The sequence below is a fragment of the Balaenoptera ricei genome, chromosome 14 (genome assembly GCF_028023285.1).
Source record: "Balaenoptera ricei isolate mBalRic1 chromosome 14, mBalRic1.hap2, whole genome shotgun sequence".
Lineage (NCBI taxonomy): Eukaryota > Metazoa > Chordata > Mammalia > Artiodactyla > Balaenopteridae > Balaenoptera > Balaenoptera ricei.
The window spans coordinates 65281398-65294386 of record NC_082652.1 but is presented as its reverse complement, the minus strand read 5'-3'; the positions used below and the strand labels follow the sequence as shown (position 1 = coordinate 65294386).

Below are 12989 nucleotides of genomic sequence, written 5' to 3'. Positions count from 1 at the left end.
TCCCCCAAAGAAATAGTGATTAGCCATAAGAAATACATTATTTACTCCCTTTGTTAGTTAATAAGATAGCCATATTAAGAAAACTTAATGCCCTGTGCTTTATACAAAATTTAAAAATTTTAAGATATATCATACATACAAAGCTTATACGAATATAGTTTGTGTATATTCCATGTATTGGGTTGGCCAAAAAGTTCGGGTTCAGTTAGTTCAAGCTAACTGAAAATCTTCTGCACAGGTTTTATTGGGAAAATTTTAAACTATTGATATAATTTCTTTTTTTTTTTTTTGACTGTTGCTTTTTTTTTTTTTTAATTTTTATTTTATTTATTTATTTATCTATGGCTGTGTTGGGTCTTCGTTTCTGTGCGAGGGCTTTCTCCAGTTGCGGCAAGTGGGGGCCACTCTTCATCGCGGTGCGCGGGCCTCTCACTATCGCGGCCTCTCTTGTTGGGGAGCACAGGCTCCAGACGCGCAGGCTCAGTAATTGTGGCTCACGGGCCTAGTTGCTCCGCGGCATGTGGGATCCTCCCAGACCAGGGCTCGAACCCGTGTCCCCTGCACCGGCAGGCAGACTCTCAACCACTGCGCCACCAGGGAAGCCCCGATATAATTTCTTTAACATCACACGGGAAAAACTTTTTGTCTAACCCAATATGTATTAAATTTTAACTGCATACATTACATATGTAAATATCTATGTATATTTTATATATGTATGCATATTGTATTTAAATAAAGTGTTCTTCATATGTTCACTTACAAAACGTAAATAACATGGCCAATTATGTACCACCGTCCAGCTTAAGACATGGAATATTGACAATTCCTTTGACACTCCCATGTATGTTACCTCCACCCCTGACATGGTGCCTTTGAGCAAACTTGAAAAAGGTCCCCTTTCTTCCAAGTGGAGTTGCATTGCTCACACCATGATAGAAGGCTTGGGAGTAGCTATAAAGGCCTAGATTTTAGTTCCAATTACCCTCTTGAGTGGAAATCCTTGTGCAATGTATGAAAATACATAAGCAACCATGCTCAACCTCCCCTTCTTTGCATTTTATCATATATACATGGATCCCTGAATAATATATTGCTTGTTTTTTCATACTTGTGAACTTTATGGAAACAGTCACATGTTTTTCTTGGTCAACATCCAATTTCCGAGATTTACCCTGGGTGATATGTGTAGATGTGGCTGGCTCGTTCATTTTCTTTGCTAATAGCGTTTCTTTGTATGAATAGCTCACAATTTTTTAATCCATTTTCTTGTTCAGTGGACACCCAAGCTGTGTCCAGTGTTTAGTGATTCAAAAAAAAAACTCCCCGTGAGCACTCTGATATTTATTTTCTGTGCATGTGTGCAAGAGCTTCTCCAAAGTAGATATCTAAGAATGGAAGTGCTGAGTAGTAAGATGTGGAGAAATTACATCTTTAATTTTACTATATAAAGCCAAATTGTTTTCCAAATGATTGTGTTCACTGATACTCTTACTAGCTGGGTATAAAGAATCCTCACTGCTGTACAGCTTTTCCAACCACTGGTATCAGACTTTGTTGACAATCTGTTGGATGTGGCTTTAATTTGCATTTTCCTTATTACAAATGAGGTTAACCGTTTTTCTTGTGTCCTTTTCATGTTTTTTATCCAGGTTGTTTTCTTTTTAAATCAGGTTGCTTGTATTTTTCTTATTAAATTGTAGGAGCTCTTTAAATATTCTGAATCTTCCTCTTTTGTTGGTTATATGAAATGCAAATATTTTCCTAGCTGATAGGTTATCACTAACTTTATAACGTCTTTTGATACACATTTTCCATGAAGAGAGTCAAATATATCAATTCTTTATGGCTTGTTCTTTTTGTCTTAAGAAATACCTTCCTATCTTGAGGTCATAAAGTGTTTTCTAAAAGTTTAAAGTTTCACCTATTACAGTTAATTATGTAATTTATGTGGTGGTGACAGTGGGCATCCTTGCCTGTTCCTGATACTAAAGGGAAGGAATGTTTCACTGTTGTGGTACGTTGCCTACTGGAAGGTTTTTTCTTGATATCCTTTATAATGAAGTTTCTTTCTATTCTTACTTTGCCAACAGCTTTTATCACAAATGAATGTTGATTTTCATTGAACGACTTCAGCATCAATTAAGATAATCATATGGCTTTTCTCCTTTGTTCTGTTAATACGGGGAGTTACATTAATATATTTTCTTTCTTATTTAAAAAGTTATTTATTTTTATTTATGGCTGCGTTGGGTCTTTGATGCTGCGTGCGGTCTTTCTCTAATTGCATTGAGCGGGGGCTGCTCTTCGCTGCGGTGTGTGGGCTTCTTACTGCAGAGGCTTCTCTTGTTGCTGGAGTATGGGCTCTAGGCACGTAGGCTTCAGTAGTTGTGGCACGCGGGCTTCAGTAGTTGGTGGCTCGCAGGCTCTAGAGCATAGGCTCAGTAGTTGTGGTGCACGGGCTTAGCTGCTGCATGTGGGATCTTCCCGGACCAGGGCTCAAACCCGTGTCCCCTGCATTGGCAGGCAGATTCTTAACCACTGTGCCACCAGGGAAGTCCCTAATATATTTCCTAATGTCAAATCAAAACTGCATTACTGAGTTAAATCAAACTTGGTCAGAATATATTTTTTCAAATAATGATACATTGCTAGATTAGGTTTGCTATTATTTTGTTTGGGATTTTTATATCTATGTTTATGTATATCTATTTTATATCTATGTTGTGTGAATCTGGCTGTTTATTTTCTCAGTTTATGTTTGACAATGATGATCTAGACTGTATTTTGAGGAGAGTTCCTTCTTCCATGCTATGGACAGGTTTCGGTAAGAATGGAATACTTGGTAGAGCTAACTGAAAATCTTCTGGACAGGTTTTATTGGGAAACTTTTAAACTATTAATTTCTTTAATGGTTTTGGTGAGTCATAGTCTTTTTCTAAATCTACCCCTGTTTCACCTAAGTTTTCAAATATATTGGCATCTAGTTGTTCATGATATATTAATCTTTTCCTCTCAAGGGCATCTGCAGTTGTATACCCTGCATAATACAGTTTTTTGTCTTTCCTTCTTTCTCTATTATCTTACTTTTCCTTCTGTCCTTCCCTTCCCCCCTCCATTATTCTTGCCACAAATTCATTAGTTTTATCAGTCTTTTCAAACAAATGCCTGACTTTGTTAACCCTCTCTCTTACATCTGTGTTTTGTTTTGTTTTTTTTTTTTTGATTTCTGCTTTTACCTTTATGATTTCTTTCTTATGATGTTCTTACTTTCTTTGGACATATTCATTTAAAAATAATTTCTAATTTTTTAAGTTGTGCAGTAAACTTTTCTCTTTTAGTCCTTCTTATTTTCTAATATAAATCTTTAAATTTTTACATTTCTTTACAAGATCTAACCTAGCTGCATCGTACAAGTTTTGATACACAGTATTTTTACTAATATTCAACTTTAAATTTTTTGACCCATCCATTAATTAGAAATGTAATTTCCAATGATTTGAGGTCTTTAAAGTTATCTTTTTGTCTTTGAGTTTTAATCTAACTGCCTTTTGTTAAAGAATATGACGTCTATGATTATGATTCTTTGAAATTTGTCATCAATTTTCATTATTGTTCTACATTTGCTTTGTCATATTTTCTATTAGTTGGATGTGACATTTATGTATGTTTATTAAAATAAGATTGCAAGTTGTTTTTCTCCAGTTTACTATATCCTTACTCAATCTGTTCTTGTTTGCTTGATCCATTACTGAGAAAGATTGGTTGAAATATTTCATTCTGAGATCAAATTTGTCAATTTCTCTTTTTGTCATCTTTGCTTTATATAGTTTTAATCTATGTTATTATGTACATTCAATTGGAATTTATAAATCTTGGTTTTAACTGAACATTCTGTCATTAATGTTGTATGATGACCTTTATGACTACCAATAGTTTTTTTAAGGTGAAAGTCATTAAAGACTATTTTATATGATATTAATGTATCAGTATGCCAGCTTTCTATTACTATTTATCTGGTATATTTTTTCCCCATACCTTTATTTTCAGTCATATGTTTTCATATATTTTAGGTATATGTCTTATAACTAGCATATTTCTGGATTATGAAATTGAAGATCCAATCTGATCTTTTTTAAGTTTTTATGTTTGCTGTGATTACTGATTTATTTGTAGTTTTATTGTACAATTTTCAGTTTCTTATGTTTCTTCCTTTTTTGATTTCTTTTTTTCTCATTCCTTTTTCCTTATTTATAAGTTATACCTTTAATGCTATCTGTTCAGAGACTACCCTAGACCTTCTAAAATCCATATTTAATGTAATAATGTAATAATGTTGAAAGTTAGTATCATTAGCCTTTTTCAAAACAGTAAAGTAATTTTTGAGTATTTTAACCTTATTACTCCTAACCATTTATACTATAATTATTCAGCATTTTACCTCTATTTTGTCCTTAACACTGCAAATTAGACATTTTAAAAATTATTTTGTGTAGCCAATGTTTGCATATTTACATTTATCCACAGTTTTTCCATTCTCTTTATTCACTATATCTTCTTACTTCAGATTTTCTTTCTGGAATAATATTTTTTCTTATTGAAGTACAAACTTTAGGAATCTCTTTAGGGAGAGCCTATTGGTACTAAACAGTCTCAGTTTTATTTGAAGTATCTTTATTTTTGTTTTTGAAAGATTGTATTGTTGTGAATATTTTTCCAGTTTGACATTTTTTCTCTCTGCACTTTGAAGGTAGTTTTCAGCTGTCTACTGGATTTCATTGTTACTGTAAAGAAGGCACCTAAAAGCCTAAAGGTTGTTTTTATTTTTTATTTTTTTTTAAGATTATTTATCTTTTCCTCCTGGCTGCTGTTTGATTACAGTGTCTACTTTGAGGTTTGTTTTTTTTTTTTTTGGTGGGGGTAAACACATCTTGTTGGAATTTCTTGGGCCTTTTGATTCTGGAGATTCATGCCTTTCATCTATTCTGGAAATTCTTAAGTATGATAGTGTTTCCTATTCCTTCTACTATCTCTTTTCTGGACCTTGAACAAAATGCATGAAAAACTGTTCTTTATCCTATGATTTTACACTTTGTTTATTAATTTCCTCTATATTCTGTGTATATTATATACAATATTTTTGGACCTATATTCTGCTTCAGTGATTCTCTCTTTAGCTCTGACTAATTTGCTATATTATCCATCATTGTGTTTCTAATTTAAATTATTATATATTTCATTTTTAGAATTTCTACTTGTGTACTTTTCAAATCTGCCTTTTCATGTTTCACAGTCTATTGTACTGATTCATCTTTTGATGTCCTCCTTCATGTTTTCAGACACATCAAGCTTACTTAGTTTATATTTGAGGGTGATTCACATTTTTGCAGACTCAGTGGGTCTAATTATAACTCTTTGTTGTTTCTGCTGACTCATAAAAGCTTGTTGCTTCATGCATTTTGCATTATATTTGATCATGATTCATGTTTTTGACATTTTGAGTCAAGGGGTTTCTAAATGCATTTTTCCAGGTATAATATACACATCTGCTAGGTGCCTAGGGGTTCCACCAGCCAAGAGCATTTTAAACCAAAATTTTGGTTTGGTCATTCTCAAGTCACAAAAAGTATCTCTTTTGGCCCTCATTCATGTGAAAACTGTCTTGGGGTTAAGATTTCTTAGAGGTGACTTTTCCCTCCAACCAGAGTGGATTCAGGTGAGAGTCCTTTCTCTCCTTGTGAGGTGGGTTATAGTCTACCTTACTCTTCTACTGAGGATTCTGCCTTATAAAATCTAGCATTTATGAAGGGATTTTGGATCATACATCCCACAATGCATGCACACTGCATTTGTCTTCTGTTCTGTATGTGAAGCCCAATAAACCAAAAAGTCTGGACACCCAGGGATAGGCAGATGCCCCCAGAAACACTGTTGCCTTTAAGACAACCTACCTCTTTGTATTAGGGCTTTCTGATCAATTGTAACTTCTAAGACTCAACGCCCTCCCAAACCTGTATATACATTTATAAAGATGTCTTTTACACTTTACTCAGCTTCTAAATGTTTTGTAGAAGAAGAGTTTTAAAGCATATCTTGTTTGTTATATCTTACTGTCAGTACAAAGTGACCCACTCACTTTTCTCCTTCTTTACTATCATCACATTTTTTAAGCCTTATTTAGGCAATCTAAAATTCAGTTAATTAACTAAAGATGCTATATAATAAATAATATGGAGCTTCTATTTGAAAAGTAATGTTTAACTTGCTTCTATAAATATATGCTATGATATGGAATTTGAAGTCACTTTTCTTTCTAAATCCTAAAACAAAACTTCTGGACAGGGCATTCATGTCCCCTCTTTTCCAAATCACATGCATGTGTATTCATTTCTATTTTTTCTACAAAAGGGTGTATAATATTTAGCAGATTCTAAAATAAGTATGCAACCTTAAAAAAAGGTTAAGAATTGCTTATCTTAGAGGAATACCAACAATGAAAAAGGTCCACATTTATAGAAGAATCCTGGAAACTATGTCTGGGAAAAGGGAATGAAAAATATCCCATGAGAAACAGTATACTTAGCTATATCTATCTGTACATGTCTGTTTGTCTAACTACAGATCAAGCTGCCTATTTATACATAATCAACCCACACACATGCCCACAATTTTATATATGCATGTACATGCTACTCTGCTAAAATGTAATCATAAATGGGAATAAAGACTGGGGTTATCAATAATAAATTTGTTTTAATTATGTGTATTTTTCTACTGTAAGCTTAAGGATAATAAACTGCTTGATCTTCACTGAGAGAAACAAACCGGTTATTGCTGAGAAAACCCTGACAGCACTCTTATCTAAAATGGGTAATTCTAAACTACATTACCCATCTTGACCTCCCTGCCAGACTTGGCTCCAAGTGATTCAGCCATTTCCATAAATCACATCTTCCTTCCAAAGATGAAGATAGTTCAGATATTCAAAAGAATGTGGCAGAGCTTTAAAAGAATTTCCAAGAGAGCTACAAAACATTTGAGCAGAGCCAGCTGTAACAGAATCCGTGTTGTCTGGTCACTGCTGGGCAGACAACAGTCCTCATTTTGGGGTTTGGGTGTCACGGCATTGAGTCTCAATGTTTTATAGTCACCTTATTCTGTATCTATCTCTCAAATATCAAATATATCTAGGAATAGTCAACAAAATAACTCAGGGCTGTTCTGCAGAAGGACCTCTGAATATGTTAATCTATGAATGTCTCTGGGATAAGGTAACACAGTGACATCTCGAGGAGCAATGCCCACTGGGATGGAGTTGTTTGGTTATGCACACCAGAAGAAGCAATATCACTTTACAGTTGTTCCTTGGATACTCTGTGGCAAACATATATTTTTCTTCCTCACTTTAAAACCAAAAAGCCTAGAAATTGCTTGTGTTTTTCTTCAGGCAACAAGACTTACTAGAGTATTGAATACACTAGTTCTCTGCTCCAAATACTGTTTTTAAAACAGAAAGTTATGTTAGCTTCCCCTTCAGGATTTCTCTAGACATCATTGTAAATCTGGGAGGAAATCATGGTACTTATGACAATGTAGCTGGTTAAAGGCTGACAACTGCAAATGAACAACAGAGAATCTATAGTCCTAAAAGCTGATTAAAAGTAACCCTGGAGGTACTAAATGGTGGATTACAAAGTGATTACTGAAAAATGGAGAGACTGGCATCTAGACACTGTAAAAGCAGAACAGTTGATTTAAATTGTTGATTTAAATTAAGATCATTGATTTAAATTAAGATCATTTTGGAGAAGGAAAAGAATCAACACACAAGTAACCGTGGCCTGGTGTGAGATTCGTACACAATAAGTACGACTGTGCTCATTGATGGATTCCAGAGCTTTAGATAGTCAAATTTAATAAGTGCATTAAGCCAGAATTATTATTATTACTGTTATATCATTACATGCTGGGTAAAAAGAGAGAGGAATAACATAGCTATAGGGAAGTAGAATCTGGACAAAGTTACAAGTTATTTGAAAATGGAAACAATAGTTCCTGCTGCTTATCTCAGAGGCACTGAGCATTTTCTGCAAATTGAGTGTGGACTGAGCTTTATATTGAAACTTTAAATCATTTCAGGGGACACTGGTAATGATGATGATAAAAATTAGCAAGGTAGTAACCAGTATGTGCCCACTATGTGTCAGGAACTATTAGAGCAAAGTCCTTTAGATGTATGACCTCATTTAATCCACACCACACCCTAATGATGTACAATCATAATCATAACAACATCAACAGCTTATCATTATACAGTATATAGTTATAGTTATATCATATATGGCCTTTTGATTCTGTACCTTTTACAAGATAGGCAGGGCAGGGATAATCATCTTTTGATACATGACAAAACTGAAATTCAGAAAAGATGGGCTACTTGTGCAAAGACAGACAGCAAACGGGGATTTACCGCTGTGGTTCTTCCCCAGTTTCATACCAGCACAATCTATGGGAAAAGGACGAAAAGTAGGGGTTACTGAAGTAGGCTGATGGCTTATAGTTGTCACCAAGTCTAGAAGAAGCCACTCAAGCTGTCATGGGTGATGGCCATTTCTGTTGTTTCTTGGCAAGAGGAAAAAGGGCTGCTGCTGCAGTGTGAGGGGTTCAGGTTAGACAGGCAGACCTGCCCTGAGTGGCAGGCCTGTGGTGCAGTGGTACAGAACACAGACTTGCAATGAGGCTGGCTCAGGGCAAACCATAGTTCTAGTCCCTTTGAGAAATCTACCTCACCTCTCTGGGCCTCATTTCCCTGATCTGTATAATGGGGATAATAATAGTACCTGTTCCTTAGGGCTGGTCAACAGAAAAATGAGATTATGCATATAGAGCACGTCCTGGGTTGGCCAAAAAATTCGTTCGGGTTTTTCTGCAAGATATTAGTGCATAGGTAGAAAGAAAGAATAGCACCTAAAACTTAGTAAGCGCTTAACAATTACTTATTATTTAAAAAATTCTTTCATACCTTTTTTCTCCTAGTCTTGTTTGGGTACGCACAAAAGCATTCAGCCCTATGATTCTGTAAACTAAAATGGGTCCCTTCATGTTCTACCTCACCTCATTTATTTATTAGTGTCCTGATTGGGACTTACTCACTAGGCATGGCTCCCACCTAGTAAGTTCACTACTAGGCTTGGGGGTCTGGAACCTGAGGGAAATATTAGACAGGGCTTTTCAGTAACTCCTCAGAGGGCTCACATACTGTAATTACAACTATAGTTGTGGCTGAAATGAAGTCATCCTGTGACCTTGGGCAAATCTGTTAATTGCTCTAGATCTTGGTGTTGCCATCCATAAAATCAGGTGCAGAAACACAAGGTGACCTCAGGCCGTGGACTGGGCTTGTAGAGGAAACTGGTACTAGAGCCAGGCTCCTCACTAAAGCTTGGAGTGCCCCCAATAATGCCACACTCACTTCCAAAGCGTTTAAAATTAGAGTCAAAAAAGGCTTTTAAAAGTTGCCTTCATAAGTCGGCAGGGAATTATATGATCTCCTAGGAACAGAAAGAAGAAGAAGAGTCAAATATATTCAGCTATAAGGGAAATACATAAAACATAACTCTTTCAGTCTCTGCAATTTATCTGCATGGATAACAATTTATCTTACAGCTCACCAAGTTTGTTCTTTTACCACCATTGTATAGATACAATCAAAAAGGTTGCACTGTTGCTTGGTTTAACATACTTTTCAACTACTCGTGCCAAACTCAGAAGAGTTGAGGGGGAACAAAAATGCAAACCAGAGCCATGAATAAAGAGAAAAAAAAAGACTCGAGGCAGGGAATATCCAAATGATATAATAATCACAGAATCATCCGAATTAGGGGTGGAAGATGGAGCTTGTGCTCCCGGCTGCTCGACAGCCGCAGTGTGAGGACCCTCCAGGGTGCCCCCGCCTCCCAGGCCGGCTCCCTGCCATATGCTTGCTTCCTAGGCTTTTCTTGTTTTTATGCATTTCAATGATGCTACCATTTTCCTCACCCAATTTGTATATTTTACACCTGTATAGGAGAATGTTATTGGAAGTGTCATTTATTCCAGAACTGTGAAACCACAAATGCCGATTCACTCTACCAGGAACTTCAATTCACACAATCAAGCAACTGAGGGGCTTTTTGCTACCTTCAACTCCACCCCACCTTCCCTAAACTTCTGCTTTATAGGGAGCTTTTTTATGCTTCCTACAATAAGCCCGCTCTGAATATAAATGCACATTTCCAATGTATATGGCACTTTCAAACAGTGTGAAGAGAAAATCTTGGAAAGATGTTGCAGCGAAGCAACTGCAAACGTAATACCCTGTTGTTTTTATTGCTGATTAGAAGGAAAACACAAGTTTGCCCTTATTGCAGGCTAATCAGCTATTAAAACTAAGTGCTTCTTAAAAAAAAATCAAATCTGGTTGCCTTCTTTAGATGTATGAAAAAAAAGGGGGGGCATGTGTATTAAAATTCTTTCCTTATTCTTCTCTATACTGATGCAAATTCACTGAATGGTTCCCATGTAAAATGTAAACATGGGCAGGGCAGTCAGTGATCTCAGGGCAAAGATATGTCTGCCACAATAACCCCTAGATGCTCTTCTCTTGGAAAGTCCTGTTACTGTCAAAAAGATGAATTCTAAAACAACTCTATATTGTGCAATCTGCAGATTTTATTGACAAAGGTGTCAAGTCCTGCAGAACTGAAAGTTGTTTCCCTTGGCGTGAGATAAATAAGCAGGTTTGCTTGAGCTCCCAGCTTTATTCAATTTGCTTAGATACAAGGTGACTGTAAGCATTGATCCCATGTAAGACCGGATATAGATTTTTTAAGGGAGGTGCATGCCCTGGGAGTTAGAGTCACCTATGGAAGCTGACGGCTTTGCAGCTTTGCTCACAGATCCGAAGAGAGAGAGAACGAAGCCACTGGAACCTGAGAGATTATGGTGAGATGGGGCAAGTGTGCTGGCCGGGTTTCACTGCTCTGCCTTGGGGATTCACAGCAGGTTACAGCTAGAATCAAGAGACGTAACGATCATCCAGAACAGCTGTTCTCAAACTTGAATGTGTGTAGAAGTGGGGCGGGGGTGGGGAGGGGAGCTTGTTAAAACACCAGTTGCTGATGTCCGGCCTCAGAGGTTCTTATCGAGTAGGTTCTGGATGAGGCCTGAGAATTTGCATTTCAAATGAGTTCTCAAGTGGGGGTGATGCTATCAGTCCGGGGGCTGCACTTTGAGAAACACTGGTCTAATGCAACCCTCTCATTTCACAGGTGAATAAACACAGACCCAGAGAGAAATACTGGTTTGTAGAGGCTGCACCCTCACAGGCCTAGAAAACTGGTGTTTCTCGATTTTATATCTAGAGTCTTTGCCGTTTCCCTAGAAGGGCGACCTCTAAGTTCCCTTCTAATTCTGAATCTAAGATCTATGAAATTGGCTCTTTTAATACATATTGTAGTAAAATTTCCTCAATCATACCTTACTACAGCCATAGTCTGTAACAAGTTGCAAGTTGTAATCAAATAATGCTGAGCCCTGAAAACAGTTTACTGTGCAAACTTATTTCGGCAATCAATTTACAAAATACGTGTCCTGACATTTGTATTAAAACACCCCCAGTCACTCTACATCCTCTTAACCTGCTTTATTGCCTTCTTAGTATCTATTGATATCTGAAATTCTATTATAGACTTATTGCCTTATCGTCTGGGCCCACCAAGACCAGAATATAAGCTCTGTGAGAACAAAACGTTACCTCTCTTGGCCACTGCTTCAACCACAGTAGTACCCAGCACATGGTGGCACCGGATCAGCAGGTGCTCAGTGGATGAACTCTGAAGGTTCCTTACCTCCAAATTAGCATCTACAGAGGTTTTCAGAAATATGAATTTAGTAACCAGAAAGGAACTCCTATATTTATAAATCTATTAAATGAAGAACATGAATAAAGGAACAAGACCGTTACATATTTCATCTCTGTCAGCCAATATATAAACAGTAGATGGTGTTCAGAAAAAATAAATATTAAATCGCATCACGTGAGTTTTCTTGAAATTAGACCATGTTTTGTTTGTCTCAGAGCCTCTCTATGTAAGAGCTATTTGTCATTTTTATATTCATGTGAATCATTTGCTAGCACTTAGATCTGGAACACTTTCTTCCCAAATCCTTACAACAAAACCACCAGCTCTATCAATATGGCTCAAAATTTCAGATTTGTTCAACAAACAAAAAAATTATTCCACTATATGTAGTGGAATCATATACCTCTGTGATCATCTCCATGGACCAAACTTTACTAAATTGTCTGAAATTATGAAAGATAATGCTATTCAGAAATGTTCACTGACCACCATTTTGTGTCACGATTGTGCACTGAGCCTCAGGCTGAGCCACACTGCTAATGGGCGCAGCCACTAGCACACTAAATTTGATTAAAGTGAGGCAACTCCTTTGAAGTCATTCTAGAGCAAAGGGCCAAAAAAATATGAAAGGCTTAGGGATAAAGTTAAAAACAGGCAGTTACCAGGAATACAGTTCCAAGCAGAAAAATTCTGAAGAAATGGGAGTTGACCTCTTGGATTACAATGGGAAGCAACCACAGATCTGGGTTGGGTCTCTATGGGCCCAAATGTCCACGAGAGTCATTTCATAAGAGTTGTTGAGGTACCATTCACCAGATGGGAGCCCAGCCCTGCTCTGTGCTCAGCTTCCAGAGCAGGACACCAGAGGTGAGAGGAAAAGCCCACCTGAGGCGGGTCTCATGGGCACACCAACCAAAAATTGTGGAACAAATGAGTTCAAATCTGCGCCTTGGTAAAGGAGAAAAGGCACCAACTCTGAAGTCAGACAGATTTGGGTTCAAGTTTGGGTTCAGCCACTTATTATATACATGATCTTAGACAAATCATTCATTCCTTGAGGCTCAATGTCCTCACCTTTAAAATAGG

At 36.8% G+C, this 12989-nt stretch overlaps 1 protein-coding gene across 6 annotated transcripts in view; it reads right to left on the bottom strand.

The window, feature by feature from the left end:
• SETBP1 (SET binding protein 1) overlaps positions 1-12989 on the bottom strand; it is a 383487-nt gene that overhangs the window by 76658 nt on the left and 293840 nt on the right. For 5 of the 6 annotated variants that reach the window (XR_009497227.1, XM_059894183.1, XM_059894186.1 and 2 more), the window contains exon 5: positions 11795-11902. The exons of the other annotated variant lie outside the window; for it this stretch is intronic. Coding sequence is in view for 4 of the 5 variants with exons in the window: in XM_059894183.1 (XP_059750166.1) it covers positions 11795-11902 (108 nt within the window). In the remaining variant the exon portion in view is untranslated. The remainder of the gene's footprint in view (positions 1-11794; positions 11903-12989) is intronic. 6 annotated transcript variants of the gene reach the window in all.